We start from the raw sequence: 18708 nt of genomic DNA, 5'->3' as shown, positions 1-18708 counted from the left end.
CCTGTGGACTGTCTAGTTGGCAAAATGCAATCAGAGGATGAAAAAAACAGAGCAACAAATGTTGTTTTCCTGTCTTTTTGCTAACCATATGGACATTTTCCCTACCACAGCTCTTAAGTAGGACAGGTACCAGAGATAGCTGCAGTGAGTGGGCTGTACTCCACATATTTCATCACTCCACTTCCAAATCTCATTACTTCAACAATCATCTCAAGAGCAAAATGGTTCTTCTATCCTGTGGCATGAAAATGCCATCTCCTATTTATGGTTTCATGGCCTCTCTTATACCTCTGGCCATTGAAACTGGACCCTCAATTTACTCAAGTGATCTGTTTCCATCTGAAACTTGAGCTTCTTCTCTGAGATCATAATTTACCTCACGCTGTTTTAATTAATTGTTACTTCCTTGGGTTATCTTGCTTAACCAACTGAGCTGTCCTTAAGCTGTCCACTTCACTGAATGGTTTACCCTTAATTGATTGCCTTTCTGATTTAGCCATATACTCGTTCTCAAATTTCCTATGCTCTTTCTCTGCTATTCTGCTTCACATAAATGTGTATTTTATTCTCTGCTTTTAATGTTTCTTCTTCTTCAGTGCCCCTGCTGCTGCAAGCTCCTTGTCTCCATTGTGTTAAGCCCTAGCAATCTTCCACCTCCCTTACAATCTCCCAAGGCTTCTCCATCTCACCACCTTCCCTCCTGCCCTCCAAGAGCATTTTCTTTCCTTCTGGAGTACTCCATTCTGCAATCCCTTCCTTTCAGCCAACAAGAGGGTTCTGACACTTTTCCCAAGAGAAAACTCAGTTTTTAAGTAAGAATAAGAATATATGAAGGAAGGCACCCTATTCCTGACAGCAGCCAGCAACCAGGACAAGACTAAATTATGTCAGAGCTGTGCCCCCTGCCCTGTCCAAGCTGGACACTGGGGCAGCACCTGCTGCCTCTCACTCCACAGTCCTGTCGCCGGGGACGACATAAGTTCAGGGATCTGGGACAAAACCAGAGCCTAATTTGCACCACTATTTATAGAACATATTACTCTTTGAAGTGGGAAGAGTTGCTGGTGACAGCTGAGGTGGTTCTGGAAACGATCCAAAGCATTACGGCAATCCTCTTCTAAAACACCAGGGCACAAGTTATTCTGGAGCTGGCGTGCCTATGATGTCACCTTAAATTCCCAAGGGACAGTAGGCACAGCCACCACCTTCAGGCAGGGAGGGATGTGAGGAAAAGGAGGCAAGAAATCCCAAGAGTGCCTGCCCATTCCTCTTTTCAGAGGAGGTGTATCAGCTTGCTCAGGGAAAGCATAAGCCCAGAGGACCCACAGTGCTTTTCACCGTGAATTAACTTTCTAAAGGTTTATGGTCTTTTACAGTATCAACATTTAAAAGCTGCTGCTAAAAAGAGCAAGCAAAAATCCTAAACATCCTTCAAGAAATTAAACCAAGATATCTACTCAGTATTAGGATAAAAATAAAAATGCACTAAATAAATCATTCAATCTACTTAGTCCTAAAATGAGGCATCTTAAGACAGGAATATTGCCTGAAAGTTGGTTTAAAAATACTTTTTAAATCATGTTTATGTGCTCAATGACTTGCCCAGTGTGTTTTGGGAGATCTTCCTTTGCGATAGATTCAGACCATTCCCTTTAGACCCAAAAAGGTGATGATGAAACGACAATGCCTGGCTATTTCTTCCTTAAACTTGTTTAAAGCTAATCTGTTCTTAGCAGTTATCCAGGTGTTTGAGAAATACCTGTACACTGGCAGCAATTCATGAGTGGAAACAAATTACTTCTCAGGACTTTGGGGTTTCTTTTTAATTTCTCTAAGGCAAAACAAGTTATTGATCTTAAATGGAAAGGAGTAACATTCTCACCAGACAGACTGCAGAGCCACACGAGACACCACCTGAAACCAAATGACTAAGCCAGAAGTTCTTTAGGAAAGAACTGATTAAGCTCTAAAATGCTGAGCAAGCTCATATTCATCTAGGTTGACCTCTGATTTCAAGTGACAGCACACTGCACATGTTCTCCTGGTGATGCCACAAAGAAGAGAGCCCACACCCCACTGGAACCCCAGCAGCCCAATTCCCTCTACACCAGCAGAGGGAACTTTGCTTTTCTCCATGATGCAGATCTGCTGTTCTGCAGCAGATGAGAAAACAGAATTTGTACTAAACTTGTAAAACCAACATTTTCCTACAGATTAGGTGGGGAAAAACAACAAACTCAACCTTCTTAGTACAAGACTTACGGTACCAATGGCCTGTTAGACAAGTGAAGCACAAAACTGTTTGGGGGTTTTTTAAATGAAAGAAAGCATCAAAGACCCAAGGCAAAAATAAACATGTTCTCAGATGCTGGACCCATTAGCATTTACTGAACTACACTAAATAAGTGTTTTTCCCTTGTTCTGTTGTCTAAACAGAACTATCAAAACACATGATTTCTCTAATGATAGGTTAGCTTTTGTGTTGTTCCCATTTTTTGATCAGAAAGCTCAAACTGCACACTCTGACATTCCCTTCTGGATATACTTAAAGGCAATGGCTTAAACAGGATAGAAAGAATAAATATCTCACGTGCACTTTTACTGCTTCATCCAACCGGGCATACATAAACCTGGAGATGTTCAGCATTTGTCCATAAGGCTCAGCAAGTGTGTTTGTGCTAGATGCTTGCTGGCTGCCAAGACAAAATGTTCAATAATACAACCTATGAAGGAATGCCCAGATTGGTTTTGTTTCTCCTATTCCCTTCACTGTTGCAGTTTCCTTAGTTAAAAAATGCATCTAATTATAGGCTGATATGTAATTCTCACTATAGCAATCCCTAGCACTTAAAAACCATGAGTCAGGCCCCCAAAATGATGACTAAGCACAGAAATTAGGCATCTGAATAACAACAACCCACACTGGATTTTTACTTGCCTTTTGAGAGCCAAGCCACCATTCACATTTACAAGCACTTCCCTTTAGGTATGAGGACTGAAATATTCTTTTTCATTTCTATCCCATGAAAGGAAGACTGTCACAAATTCACTTGATTGCAAGAGCTGGCACACCTATTACAAGGGTGGGCATCCTCCAAGTCATATTAAGTGCCCCTAGCCTCAAAATATGTAGTTCAGCATCCTTTCCTGCTTTGCTCTGAGAGAGGAGTAAGCATCACCAAGCCAGGTGAAATTTTGCAGGTGGACATCCCCTGGCCTGCTGAGTCTCAGAGCTCTAGAACCTGAAAACAGTTGGAATCCTGGTCCTTGGCAAAAGGTGTCCTCATACTCCTGAATTAAGACCATCACAGTGATAAATGTTAAACTCCTCTCCACATAACTGAGGAATAGTGGTGGATATATAAAGTTTCTGAGAACTTACAGGTGAATTATCTACTTTACAGACATATGTAGACAGACCAAAGTTTCTCAACCCATTTCTTAATTATATCATAAAAATTACAGAGGTCTAAAAGCAAATAAAAATTAAATACAGCATATATTAATCTCAAAATTATTTTTCAAATTGATCTTTAAGCAAGCTGTAGACAGAGAGTTCACTTCATCATTCCCATTCTCATCTGATCCAACAGCATTCCTCTGCTCCTGCCTCATGAACATTGCATCTCCTTTCTATCCCATATTATGGCTACACCCCATATGGATTTATTATCATGCTTTTTACATTGCCACTAAGTAGTAAATGGCACAGCACAGGAGACTGCAAAGAGTCTGAACCTCACTCAGACAAATAAGAAGGTAATGTTCCCTGAGTGGATGGCAGTAAATCACCCACAGTGAGCAAGGATAATCTAAAGACTACATTCCAATTAGGAATGTCTGCTGCAGCACCTGCTACTGTTGTCTAGTGACAGAACTCACAGATGGAGCAGAAGTAGAGAATCTGAATTTCACCAGTAACTGACAATTCATTCTTTTTACTCTAAGTAACTGTGAGTTACTATCCAGGAAAAGGGATTCATATCTCCAGTGAATGCTACATATGGAATAAAGAGCTCTTCTATTCCCTTTGAAACAGATAAATGCTTCAATGGAAGTCATGGAAAGAAGAAGAAAAAAAACTAAAACAAAAGCATTGCACACTTCACAAGTAGTAAGCTGGTACCTCCAGGTTCTAGCAGCAGCAAGAGCCAGTATCCACCAAACCTTCAGCACGAGTATTGGATCACTCCTCCAGGGAACATTCCCGTATCTTGTCACTTGCCCAGGTATTCCTTCACATTAAAAACTGCACTAACAGATGGAAAACCCACCCCATTAATAAAAATTCCTAATCTGCATAGCTGGGATCTCACTACAAACATTCTTGGTAAGGAAAATCTTTCAGAGCACAGAATCTCTCTCTGCAACCTTATGGCACTGTAAAAATAGTAATTTCTGGACAGTGATAATTATTCACAGAATTCCCAACCGACTCCAGTGGTGACCTAGACCTGAAGTTCAGTTATAAGAGATAACCAGGTCATGTATGTAGTTTCATTAATTCCCTTTATAACTCTGCTTCCTTTGTTGTATAGATGTACATGGGGAACCAAAATCCAGTGTCCCCTGGCAGTTAAAAGTAGAAGGATTGAACCCTAGATGAGTAACCTGATAGTCTTCATCCCAATTACCATTAGGCCTAAATCTTACTGACTCACTGAGAAAGGCAGGCATCAATCAGAGAGCTTTGGGCTCAACATCACCCCCTCACTGCACATTTCCAGCTTTTTGAACTGGTTTCCTCAACCCTTTTGGCACTTCTGAGTACTACCTACAGCAGTAGGTCCCTCATCACCCTGCCCTGGGACACACCACACTGCAGGACCAACAGCATCAATAGAACAAGGGAACCTTGAAACATTGAGGCAGATGAAATAGAATTCCCAGAACTGACATTTGGCCAAGATGGACCACACAGAAAAATATCAAAACATTTTCACTGGGGGAAAAAAAAAAAAAGTTTTGTTTGTCTTCCATCTCTGACAGGAAATACAAAGCTGTTATTTCTCTATTACAGCAATGGCCACTCCTGGCATTCCAGAAATATGCAGAGCAAGTTTTTCTCACAAGAAAGCAAGGAAAATAGCTGATGATCTGTTTTACCAGTGCTCCTCAAAATATAGGATAGCTATATAGCAACTTTTAAATTAAACCTGATGGTGCTTCCTCAGAGCAGAGGCAACCTGATAAATAAAGCCTTTATCTTGCTAATACATGAAGGCAAAGTCTGCAGTTTACCTGGAAAGCCTGATAGCCAATTATTGGAACATCAAGGATGCAAAACAACAGATGCCCTGAGCATCAGTGGGAGTTGCAAGACTCTGGAGAAGGTGATTGTTACTTCAGATGGGGAAGGAGATAAAGGAGTAAATTTCACACAAGTTCTTTGTATCACTGCTGTGAATGATAATTGGATAATTATAAAAGGAGTCACTCAAATAATCTGGGGCTCCCCTCAAAGCTGAGGAGGGCCTCAGGCATCTTAAGAATGGGAATAGGCTGAAGAAGAGGTGGAGGGGAAAAAAGAAGGAAAAAATATAAACACAATGGCTGTTCAGGAAATATTCAACATGCTCTCAGCAAACATGGAAGACAAAAAAAGTTAAGCATTTCTATTCAGCTGTTCCTCACTGTAGCCACATCTCCATTTGAAAAGAGAATCTCTAAACCAAGAAATTCAGGAGGGCATTTTCCAGCAAATGGAACAGGAGAAGTCAAAATTAAAGTCTGTTGATTTAATGCAATAAGAACAAAAACCCCACACCATTCTGTTAGCCATAAAATATTGCATAACAATCTAATTTCACAACTTTCACCTTTATCTTGAATGGAACAATGGGAAAGTGACCTCCAGAATCCTGGTGAAAGCCAGGATTTAGTTCTCCACAATATAATTCACCTTGTTAAAAATTTTAAATACCACTAAGGTCAAGGCAACAGGCGCAGCTTCTTCATGAAGCTCAGAGCTTCTGTAGAAATTACTTTACAGAAAAAACGTTTTGCCAGGGTCCAGGGACTTATCAGAGCCTTGTCCCACCCCACCTGCTGTTTTTCTAATCAGATTAAAATCCAAGACCTGGGAGAAGAATCTTTGGTCTGTACGTAAAAATTGTGGCATGACAAAACCTGAATCTAGTTTCTAGATTCTGAAAACACTGAGGTTTACAAACACTACTTAGCTTGGATTAATGTGCTTCAGCCTGAATTTAACTGCATGCAGCTATGTTAAAATGATTTAGCATTAGGAGCAATTTCCTTGCATTTTGAGAACTCCAGGAAGCATACAGAAAAAGATTAATGTATATCCAGGGATTAAAAATTTAAGTATTTTTTGGTGCTCAGAAAACTGGAACAACAGAAGGCTGCAGTTCAAACAGCTTCCTCATTTCAGTAAGGTTCATCCACACTGGGGAAAGACAAATTCTAAAGGGAAAAAGACAATTCATTTTCCATGCATTTACCTACTAGGAACTAGCCTCAAAATAGGAATTTTCGTATATGTCATTGAACATATGTCAAATGGGAGCAGCACTCTTGGCTGCTCTGAAGATGAAAATTACAGCTAGAGGAATAAATCACTCATTGCTACATTGTATGGATGATTCAGTGCCCATTTCATCCACTACACAGCAAACAAAGGGAAAACATAGATGGGAAAATACATACATCCAGCAGTGTCTAGGTATGTACATACCAGACTTTTGGGGCCCCAGCTGGATAACCTAAATTTCAACGAAGTCTCTGTTCCTCCTGTTCCCCAGTGCCTGGCTGTGGGCCTTCGGCTGCTCCCAGCTAACAAGAAAAGAGCCTCAGGGAGCTGGCTACATCCTCCCATAAATACTGGCAGACTGGGGTTTTTACAAATCCAAAGGAAGGCAGCAATCCAACACTTTGCAAGATACTACAGATCTCAACAGTCTGTTTCATTAGGATTGCGAATCAAAGTCTGTAAGAAAATGCTACTTAGGGTCAAGGATGAGACCCGGAGCTGGAACTCAGGAATTTAAATCAACTCCTATCTTGCCAGCACAGCTCTCATCTGCAAAGACACTGTGAGCTAACTCAGATAACTAATTCTCATTGTTTTCATATCATTCAGGTATCCACCCTTGAAGATATGGAGCCAAACCTCTCTACAGCTTGCTTTCTTCATCACAGCTTCCAAATAATAACATGGAGTAAGAACATTTCTTTCCTCTCACCTTTAACCTGCTCTTCAAAATTGTACTTCTTCACCAAAACAACTTTTCATCTCAGCTGGAAACCACAAATTACAAATACTCCATTTATCATCAACGAAGCAAATACAACAGCAACAACAACAAAATCAAGTAAAATGTTGATGAAAACACAGCCAGGCAGTAGCAACACCTACTCAGGATGGAAAAATGGACTGGATTTGGCTCATGTTGGCATACCTGTTAGTTTCAGGGCAGGGCTTCTTGGGCCACAGAGGCAGAACTAACCTAATCCAGCATCTCCCAGGTCGACTCCTAACTCCATCCTTCACATGTATCTAATGAAAGCAGGAATAATACTGTGTCTGATGAAGCCGTTTAAGAAGGGCCAAACTCTTATCTAAAGTCAACCAGAGCAATAATCTCAGATTTCCCTTGAAATAGCACAGTGAGGATCCCAACACTCATGTAATTTGCAGTGCTGACATAAAAAGAGAAGGAAAAAAAAAAGCCATCTGAACTAAGGAAAACCTTGCTGACTTGGCAATAGCATCTGTCTTACCCAGCCAGGGAAGTGACCTGGAATTCTAGTTCTGTGTTAATGCAATCCAGAATGAAAAATGATGTGCACAGGGGGATGCTCCTCGTGTGACTGCACTCCATGCACAGACAGGAACAACTGGCAAAGAGCAGCTGACAGAGGAAGTTACAGTGAAGAAAGCCCCTCTGGCACACTGGGAACAGAACAGGATTTTCACAAGGCACACAAAGCCAACAGTAGGCAAGGCTTCACAGTCTTTTCACATTCACACTGCAAACACCAGAGTCTGGATATTCTGTCCAGTTCAGCCACTGACCCTGCTGTGTGGTTTCAGGGCAGTAGATTCTCTGCTCTGTCCATGGAAAATGGACAAGAGGACAAATCTGATGGAAAGGAGTGGAGAAGCCACCAGCCAAGGTGAGCATAGCCAGTTTGGCCGTGTCAGAGGGGACATTACTGGAAAGCAAAGACAAGTTGTAGCAGATGCTCTGGAATGGAGTCAGGTCATGAACAGTGAGTTTACAGCAGACATCTGCCACCAGTTTAATCAAGTCACCACCAGAATAATCCCTGGTGACCTTTCAGCATCACACAAAACTGCAGCACCAGAAGCAAGAACAGAAACAAGATTTAGCAAAAGCTACATCTCAAGGGAAGCCTTTCTGTTGTCTTGCAGGGATTGCCCCATCCCTTCCTGAAGAACCTTTAAGACACTAATCATCATCCGACCCCTTCAGTGGGACTCCTGACAGGCCAAAACCTGCTGCTCCCCACAAGCATATTCACTCCCTAGAGGAGTTCCACCCTCTACAAACAAATGAAAGAAGTGTCATATAAACACACAGTGCTTGGGATTTGTGGTTGTATGGAGCTTGTAAGGCAGATTAAAAGATCCAGTTCTGCCTTTAATGAATTGCAGTATTTTAAATAGAACCATCCGAAAGGTATTACTGTATGTAATTTACTTTAGCAAATAACAGACAATTAAAAACATTTTTGCCTAAATAATCTCAGCAGCACTAGGCCCTAAAACAATCTGTAAAAACAGTTAGGACTCAATAACATTAACCACCTCAGAGCATGACAAGCCATTTTATTGTAGGCAGATTAGACACATCCATCATTAGAGCAACTAACGGCTATCTTACTCCTATTTTGAGCACTTTGCACTTCAAAATCAAGCAGATTAACCATCTGACAGAATATTGAGCATTTGTCAGACAGGAGATGCTTTCACAGTTTGACTACCCTGAACCACTAGTGTCTTGAAATTTAAAGGAATTCATGGCTATTTAAACAGGTATTTATATTTGAAAACCAGTTCTGGAAATCCTCATTCAAACACAAAACCCCCATCGAATCATTCCACAAGAACCAGGCCAGTCTGGGTTCTTGCATAAGCAAGGGTTTACAGGGGTCCGATCTTTCCATAAGGTTTCTGGCTGTACAGAGAGCAGAAGGAAGCAGCAGTGGAGATTGAGGAGCTACCAGCACTTGGTTGCCAGGGTTCAACCCAAACTACCCCAGATTACCCAGATGGTTTTGTTGACCTTGCTAAGTCACCTAGTGAAGTTGTCCTTGATCCAGGTACAGAAGGCAAAGAGGGGGATAGCCCTTCTGAGGTTTGAGAAGTATGATTTCATCGAGTTAATTACCCAACATCTACTTCAGCAACAGGAGTCCAGTGAGTTTATAGGAGAAAGTTCCAAACCTATCAGGTGTTTGCTCTGTGTAGCAAGAACCTGGCTATACAATACCAAAAATGCCACTGCATTACACAAAGCAGTACTATGAATATTTGCATATGGATTTTTAGCACAGATGAATTCCAATTTATGCTTCAAACTGAGTAAAATCAAAACTGTTTGTTAACAGAATGTGGCAGGAGGGCTAGGGAGAACAGCAATTAACACTCTTCTTAAATAATATTTTATTAATAATACATTAAAGCACACTTAATATTAGACTATTATGGAAAGCCATATTACTTGAAAGTTCACGCGCAGGTTTTCTGTGAAGCTTTATCCCTCCTTTCGCATTCAAACAGAGACTGACATTCACTGGAATCTTCCAGCAGAAAGTGAAATTTGGAGTTTTTACAGCAAGCTTGCTTAGGGACAGCAGGACCAGAGCAAAGAGTTTCTGTTAGCCTCAAATATACAGCAGCTTGCCTGACTGACATGGGCTTCAAAATCTTCTATCGTGAAGAGAAGCAAATTTAAGCAGCAAAAACAGACTTCTACATCACAACTGCTGGAATAATATAGTTTACTAGACTCACTACATATCTCCAGCATACAATTTATTTTAAAAACTTTTTGAAGCAGATTGATTCAAAGCTCATTGTATTTAGTGCTGCACCAACTCATCAAGAGACATAGACAAGAAACAACAGCTCCTTTTATTGCATAAGACTCTCTTCAATAGCATTTCTGAGATAATCACTATGCTTAGAGAGTAGAAAAACATATGGGCAAGTGGAATAGCTGATAAGCCACACAGAGTTTTTGTTACTAAACCATGTGGTGGAAATGGTCTAAAAACTGTTTTGTAAACTGAAACTGCAGCAGCACTACCAATCTTTAAACATTTGGTTTACAAACATGACAACTAATAGACCAGACTCTTTCCGATGTAACCTGTGGGGTAATTTTTTAAAAAGCTGGATTCATCTACCCCCCAAAATGGGGATCTATGGTACACAGGATCAAGATCAATTAATATTCAAGAAGATCAACATAGCTTCTAGTGTTAGTTAAGTGCTTTAGGAGAGGGATCCTGCATCTGTACCTTATTGCTGGTTCTGTGTTAAAGGAAGGACTTCTTCCAGGCCTGCCTAATGAGATAATATTAACACACACCTGCTTATCACCTATCATTGCTCAGATTTTCTGCAGGCTTTGGGGGCTAATGGAAGAATGTGCCTTTCAAGAACTGTAAAGTTTCTGTTATCCCAGCAGACAAGGTATTAAGTGATCACATGAGCTCCAGTTCATGACAAAGGCGAATACATTCAGAAAATACTGAAGAACTTCAAACAAAACTGTATGCCACTTAAAACCAAACAAAATTATTTTTAAAGGGCAAATAAGTCCCTTGAATTTTGGATCCGATTCATTTTACTAAAGAGGGTGTTTTTTGGAGGCAATTTGATTACCACTCACTCTGATCTTTAATTTGCTACTTGGAGGACAGGGAGAAAAAAAAAAACCAGCTTCCCTCCGGGAAAGGGAGGGAAGTCTGCTTCTCTTCCAATTCCCTGTATTTTACCCAAACATGTGAGAAATTTTTGAGGGGATGCAAATTTCCTTTTTAAAGTGGAGTGATTTAAAAAAATCGTCCCCGCCGCAGGGACCCTGTCTGTTCTCCAACGCTCTCAGCTGTGGCAGCCTGGCTGCAACATCTCTCCTCTCCTGAGCAGCTGGGCAAGGTGAAATGGGCGCTAGGGATTATCGCCATTTCCCAGCCACATCAAAAGCAAAGATAAGAGAAAAGGTGCCTTTTCACGTGGCTTCTATAATAAACCGCATGGAGTCAAGGACCAGCGCTGAGCTTCCCAAGTGCTGCTCAGAGCGGGTATGCTGACACGAATGCACATCCACGCAAACCTTCCCTTGCGCATCCCGGGAAGCTCCACAAGCTGGGCTTTCTCCTGGCAGCAAGCTGGCAGTCCCCAGCACCGAGGGAAGCCGGGCTGGCAGCCCTGGGGTTTGTTAGCAGCCATAGGGGCTGCCGCTGCCACTGATACAGGGGAAGCGAGAAGATCCCATTGTGCGGGCAACCGCCGCAATCCCCGGAAACCTCATCCCCCTTGGAAAGGTATCCCTGCGAGGATAAGCCTCCATCCCCCGCGCCGAGCCCCTTCTACTCCCCACAGCGAACGGAGCCACCCCAAAAAAAGTTTTGCTGGGCAGAAAGGGCCCTGCCTGCCTGCCGCCCGCTGGGAAAAAACAAAGGGTCGGGGAAGAAAGAATAGCTTGGGAGCTCGGCGGGGTGGGGAGGGCGCCCGGGTGGGCTCCGGGCCCCGGATTCGCGTGGCTGCCCGTTCCCGGATGCTCGTCCCCACTGCCCTTGGGCCGCGCACGGCAGTACCTGAACAGGGCGACCGCAGTCTGGTTCCTCTTCCACGCCTTGCCCTGCTGCAGCAGCACCCCCTGCACTATTTCCTTCTCGTCGGGCAGCCGGTACACGGGGAACACGTAGAGCCAGCAGAGGACGAAGACGCCCAAGGCGCTGGCGCCCACGGGCAGGCGGGTGCGCGGCCACTTCCACACCAGCCCCGCCATCCTCCTCCTGTTCCCGCAGCGCCGCCGCGGCGCCGGGCCGCGCTCCGGCATCAGGCCCGCGCCATGCGGCGCCCGCGGGCGGCGAGCCCGGCTCAGCACTGCTCAGCCCCGCCGCCGCCCGCCGCCATCGCCGCCCAGCAGGCCTCGGGTAGCGGGGCCGCTGCTGCCGCTGCGCCGCGGCTCGCTCCTCTGTCGGCAGCGGTGGCGGCTACCGCCCTTCCTCACAGTCATTTGGTCCCTCGCGTTCCCCGCCAGATGATGCTCCGCTGCTCCCCGTCCTCCCTCCGCCTCCCTCGCTCGCTGCCTTGCTGAGGACCGACCCGGTAAATTTTGACCCCGCCCCGGCCGCGAGGTGCTCCGGCCTCGCAGCCCGGCCCGAGGCCGCCGGGGGAGGGAGGGAGCGGAGACCCCAGCTGCTGCGGGGCTCCGCTCCGGCGCCACGCCCACTCCCGCCTCACCGCGGACACCGAACGGAGCGGAGCGCAGAGAAGAAGAGAGGGAGGGAAGTCCCGCTACGGGCGTCGCCGCCGGCACCCATCGACCCGCCCTCCCTCTCGGTGCCTGGCTCTCTTCCCCGGCAGAGGTCGCACCGGTTTTACCCGACGGTGTCGGCGACGCTGACCCGCTCCGTCCCGTCCTCCCTCCCCGCACCTTGACTCCCCGCGGGCCGCCCCGAGCGCTCCGTATCTACCCCGGACTCAAGCCAGGAGCCCCGGGGGCGGGATCACCCCGCCTGCCCAGTCAAAGTGCACCCCGCACAAAGTACATCCTGCAAAAAGTACACAGAAAAATCTGTGGATTAAGATACTTTTGGGAGAATGTAGCAAACCGGGGGCACGGGAAACGCAAAAGCAGATCATGCCACTGCCAGCAGTACTGATTCTAAAGCAGCAGCTCTTACGAGGAGCGGCTGAGGGCACTTGTTCTGTTCAGCCTGGAGGAGATTGACGGGAGACCTCACGGCTGTTCTGCAGCTTCCTTGTGAGGGGAAGCAGACGGGCAAACACTGATCTCATCTCCTTGGTGACTAGTGAAAAGACTTGAGGGAATGACATGAAGCTGTGTCAGGGGAGGTTTAGGTTGGATATTAGGAAAAGTTTTTTCACCCAGATGGTGGTGCGCACTGTAACAGGCTCCCCAGGGAAGTGCTTATGGTACCAACCCTAACAAAGTTCAAGAAGCATTTGGACAACACTCTCAGGCACACGGTGGGATTCTTGAGGTTGCCCTGTGCAGGAGCAGGAGTTGGATTTTTGATGATCCTTTGGGTTTCTTTTAATTCAGGATATTTTATGATTTTCTGTGCACACTAGTGTGGTTGGGTCTTTGAAGAGAATACGCTGAGGGTTATATCCCCGGGTGGAATGGGGGTGGTTGATGGGTGTTCCAGCCCTCTGGGGTTGTTGCTGCAGTGCTCAGAGTGAGGGAGAGTTGGTAGAGAAGCCACCCACAAACCAAGGAGCAGCAGTATCAACCTTGCACACCTATTGCAATTCCCAGCTCAGCCTTCCTATTGGGAATCCATCTGCACACCAGGATGAGGGTGCCACATGCAAAGCCCTCAGCCCTCCTAAATCACCAGTGTCATCATTTCATGTCAACAGAGTGACTCCAGCAGTAGAAAGCACTTCTCTGTGATAATCAGGTAGGCTGAAACATGGGAGACACGTTCAGGTCCTCTCAGTATCTCAGAGGCAGATCCTAGTTTCAGAGCCCGGTCTCTATTCCCTGGCATAAAAGGCAGATTCAGCTCAGGCTGATACCATCCATTTGTGTTCAGCATCTCCAGACATACCTTTCAGACCCACTGAAAAACACTGCAGACTACCACATAACCTTAGGAAGAGTTTCATATAAGTTAGTAGCCAGCTGCTTTCCAGACCTTCAGCACATGGAGACTTGGCTACTTTGGGGCAACTTTCAGGGTTGAGTGGTAATTAAGGGATTGGGTGAAGGAAGGAAATCAAGAAGAAAGTTTGACACAATTAGTTTAGTATCACCTGGCCATAAGGTAGCAATAAAATAACTATAAATACTAGCTGGGTGTTTCAACAGTGTTTTCAGCTAGAGATCCCAACACATACTTAGTTCTCAGTAAAAAATAAACTTGGAAATCTCAATGGACTTTCAGTGCTTTGAGAGAAGGAAAAACATTCTCTCTCACAGTGTGTCGCTGTTTAGAAATATACACTGACAAACAGAACATTAACTTAATGATGTCTAATGAACATAAAAATGCCAGAAACATGTAATTGCATAAGAAATATTCTTTACATTCATATTTGATATGCTAGAGTGTCTGGAGTGTTATAGCTGTTTTCTCTAGACAAAAATGGGAAAAGAAACTGAGCAAGGCACTTTGGTTAACCTCTAGAAAAAAACAAATTAGAGCGAGATAAATATTTTTATTTTGGTGAGGAAACTATTTATCAACAGCAGAATAAACAAAAATCTGTTCTGTCACATCTATTAAAAACAAACAGAACCATTCAGTCTCTGGAGACTAATTCAAAACATAGTCAGCTAGGGCCATTAAAATTTAAAAAAAAAAAGTGATTGAAATGTACAGAGCTGTATCCCAAAATAGATCCTGACTCTTTGTTCACCTTTGGTTGAGAAGAGAGACAAACTAGAGGCTCTGTATTGCTTTGGAAATGAGAAAGAGGAAAAGAACAAGAGAAAGTAGGACTGACTTATTCTTCCAATATCCAAACTGCTTGCAATGAACTAAGTTAAAGTACACCCAATACACACAAGATTTTGGGATATCTTTTATTTGTGATCCTGTGAGACATCCCTAAGCCTTTCCTCCCTTGTTTTCTAAATCTATTTCAGCATGAAGCTCCCAGGCTGTTCATTGATTTCAGAGCCATCCATAGTCTGTCTGGTGCCATGGCAGTAACTCCATCACCGTATCCTGCCTGCCACCCTCAAGGAGCTGCATGGATCAAGACAGACATGAGGCGGAGCTTGTTATGTTGCCACTGACTTGCCATGGAGAACTGAAAATGCCTGGCCTAGTTCTGCTCTTGCACAGGTGGGAATTACAGACACACCAGGACAAGCTCAAAGCCAGGTCTATTACTCTGGAGTCAAATCTGTTTCTAGGCAGCATTATCAGTCACTGTCCTTTCCCTCTGTCAGTGAGCCCTGAAGAGCAGCACACCACTGCTTTCTGCTGGGAATAACAGCTGCAGGTGGAGAATAAGCAGGAGGTAAATAAAAAAAACCTGCCAAAAATGAGTCTTGCTTACAAACAAACAGCCTGAAGTAGTTCAGTGATACTTTGCAATTGTTGAGAAGATGTAGAGATGTCGTGAGCAACAATCCATATCATTAAATCAAAGCAGAAAAATTATATTCAGGCATGAGTCTACTCTGTTGAACTCCATTTTAGTGAGAATCGACGGTGAGTTTAACTTCACCTCCATTACTTGGTTCCACGTAAGATCCCAGCCAGAGGGCCAGGTAGCCTGGGCAGGGTCTGCCCACCGCAAAAAAAAAAAAAAAAAAATTGTTCCTGCGAGGTGCCTTTAAAAAGCAGCACAGAGAAAAGCAACGAGTGACAGCATGGAATAGAATGCCTTTTAAATTCTCAGGTGAAACAGCATGACTATTCATGGATCAGCGTTGTCGCTGTGATTTTCCCAGTTTCCCTCCAAAATGCACCAGCAGGGTCCCCTCCGTTCCCTGTTGCATTCCCCCCCTGCCCCTGTGGGTGGAGCTGACATTCTGCTCAGCAAACACCTTTCCCAAGCGATAGAATCCAGGTTTTCTTCTTTCCCTTGCTCACAAGCCCAAAACACAAGTGAAGATTAGAATTACATCCTTCAAAATATCCAGATTTTGCCTCCTTTCATTTGGAGTATCGTGTACTCCTACAGGCACTGAATTCCTTCTGTTGACACAGTTCTAAAAACTGGCATCTGAATCTCCCTCTGAAAGAGCAGCACAAACACTGTAAACTCCATTAATGGATGCACAGTTGCCCCGCTGGAAAATTCCCATTATGCCTCTCCCTATCAGAACTTACTCTGCACCTGTGCTGAAAGCACCCACAAATGTGTATTGTCATTGATAAAGCATTTTAAGCCCCTAATTTGACAGTTTTATATAATCCTATTGTGTTGGGGTCTCCTCTCCCTGCTGTGTAGCCCTGGGAGAGGGGCCCTGAGGGCACAGACACGGGGTTTCCCTGCCCCTGCTCAGCCTCGTTCCCACTGGTTGGTTTGTGTTCCCTGCGCGGGCAGAAGGACCCTTGGTCCCGTGACTGGAACAGTTCCTGGGCAGAGCTCCGGCCATGCGGCTGGAGAAATAAACATCTCTCTGAAACAGCTATCAAGAATCTGTCTGCCCATATGTATTTCCTTTCCACGGGACTCCTGGTTTGGTATATGTATGTTGCAGTATCCCCACTGCAACACTATTGGAGGGGAGAATTGTAACTATAATATCAAATTAATTCCTGCAAAGTCATGGTGTCCAAAAGCTAATCAGTTTTTACCTGGCTTGTACCAGTTATCCTCTGAAAAATTATTACCAGTTTTGCCACATTTTTCCCCTCAGCTATCATGCTCTAATGGTATCATTAGTGTGACAACATCTACAGTCGTCCTTCCAGCTGCAGACAGGCATCAGAATGCACAAGAAGGAAGCATAAAATGGGGGAAAATGATTTACTGATGAAAGACAGAGCTCATTCTTTAAAACAGAGAACCTCTTTTACTAGCAGTGTTGAAAGGACTTTCAAAACATCTTTTTATGCAAACAGTGATGTTGGCTGGTAAAAAGGTGGAACAAGAATGAGTGAAAACATACAGGAGTAAGTGATAAGGAACGTATCAAGGCATTAGCCACAGGCACTTTGCTTTTTGGTTTTGCATGGAAAGAAGGTGCTCTCATAAAATGTAGGAACACAGGCAATTTTTGACAACTTTACCATTGCTGCTGTATGTTATTATAGTATCTCTAGGGAAGCCATAAAGTGCTGTTCTACAGCACTGGCTTCAAGATGACTCTTTAGTGTGTTTTAATCCATGTAAAAATGCTCATGAAAGACATGGATGGGTAGGATAGATGGGCAGGAGCACCAGTAAGGTGAAGATAAGTAAGCACAGTGAAACTCTGTGTGAAATTCCTACCTGTACAGCTCTACGAGTTTGTCCTCACTGTTAAAAGGAGCAAGCTGTGCTGAAGTTAAGAGGTTTACTCACAAAAACAGCTACTCAGAAGGGTAAGGGACATGCTGGATTAGTGTCTATTAAGTTCTGTTCAGCCTAGAGAAGAGAATGTTGCATGGACACCTCATGGCAGCCTTCCAGTATCTGAAAAGGCCTAAAAGGAAGCTGAGGAGGGACTCTTCATCGGGAACTGTAGTGGTGGGACAAGGGGGAATAGGTTCAGACTGAAAGAGGGGGAAAATTGGGTTAGATGTACAGAAGAAATTCTTTACTGAGAGGGTGGTGAGGCCCTGGTACAGGTTGCCCAGAGAAGCTATGGCTGCCCCATCCCTAGAAGTGGTCAAGGCCAGGTTGGATGGGGCTCTGAGCAACCTGGGATAGTGGAAGGTGTCCCTGCCCACAGCAGAGAGTTGGAACTGGCTCTTCCTACCCAAACTATTCTATGACTTTATGTATTAGAACTGTCATGACAAAGATATTGTGGCTGGAAGGTCCTATTGTATAATGCACCATTTATGAAGGAAATAAAATGCATATAAAAGGCACAATAGAACATGCACACCCACATGCACAGAGACTACAAGCACATCTGAAGCAAACAAGCTCTTCCCTTGTAAGCGCAGTTCCTTTTCCTTGAGGACTCAAACAGATTCTGACCTCATGTCTGACATTTGCTGAAGTTTCGATTCGAGCAGTTGCTGTCAGGAAGCCATCATTCATAATTTAGTGTTGGTTAAGAATCCTGTTCATGAGAAGGTTGTGTCTGATATAGAGGGGGACATAATAAATTTGGTCTCACAATAAGTAATCCCTCTAGACCAGGATGAAGTGAATAGAAGAAAAGCAGAAGTGAGGAAAAAGCTTGTTAATGTTGTTGCAGTATCTCTTCTTCTTACAACAAATGATCCTTAGTTCTTAGCAGGGAGAAACTTGAATTTGTGTGAGGCATCAGGAGACCTCTCTGCTGCTGAGAATTAACAGCAGATCTAGATGATGTGATTTGTTCAACTGTCCACCCTGGAAAAGGTGATGGAGAAAAGGTTGAAGCAAAAAAAGGAGGACGTGGGAATGTGTTTAAAGACAACTTTCAGCAAGAGTGGCTGAAACGCTAAAAGTCTGGACAGACAAGCATCTAAAAAGAAGCCTCACAAATACTCTGGCTGTCAGTGGCCTCTGGCAAACACTCAGACCTTGAGCATAAGCTATTGCTCTGAAGGGTATGGGATCATGGGAAAAACCAGATCCAGCATCCACAGTAAAAATGGAAATCTGACTTAAAATTGAGCAAAAAGCCAAGGCGTCAGTGATGGGAAATGAAACAGCCTGGCCAGATGGCGAGCTCAGGCACAGAACCAGTGCAGAGTGCTGATTTCTGTGCAGAGCTCAGGTTGTGTCCGTACGTATTAGCAAAATTTACATACTGGCCTCATAACAGTCTTTCCAAATATATTGATTGACATATGTGTGCAGCAGTGTCCTGGGTTGCAGTGTATTCTATTACCACCCTCATGAGCTGTTGA

At 44.1% G+C, this 18708-nt stretch overlaps 1 protein-coding gene across 2 annotated transcripts in view; it reads right to left on the bottom strand.

Annotated features, from left to right (window-relative positions):
- Positions 1-12059, bottom strand: part of ST8SIA1 (ST8 alpha-N-acetyl-neuraminide alpha-2,8-sialyltransferase 1) — a 129309-nt gene extending 117250 nt beyond the window's left edge. For both annotated transcript variants that reach the window (XM_042050362.1, XM_042050363.1), the window contains exon 1: positions 11815-12059. In XM_042050362.1, the coding sequence (XP_041906296.1) occupies positions 11815-12059 (245 nt within the window). The remainder of the gene's footprint in view (positions 1-11814) is intronic.
- Positions 12060-18708: the final 6649 nt, after the last annotated feature.

The sequence above is a fragment of the Corvus kubaryi genome, unplaced genomic scaffold (assembly GCF_017639235.1).
Source record: "Corvus kubaryi isolate FWS band 111438036 unplaced genomic scaffold, C.kubaryi_AGA036_p1.0 72, whole genome shotgun sequence".
Classification (NCBI taxonomy): Eukaryota; Metazoa; Chordata; class Aves; order Passeriformes; family Corvidae; genus Corvus; species Corvus kubaryi.
This window is presented reverse-complemented; position numbering and strand designations above follow the sequence as displayed.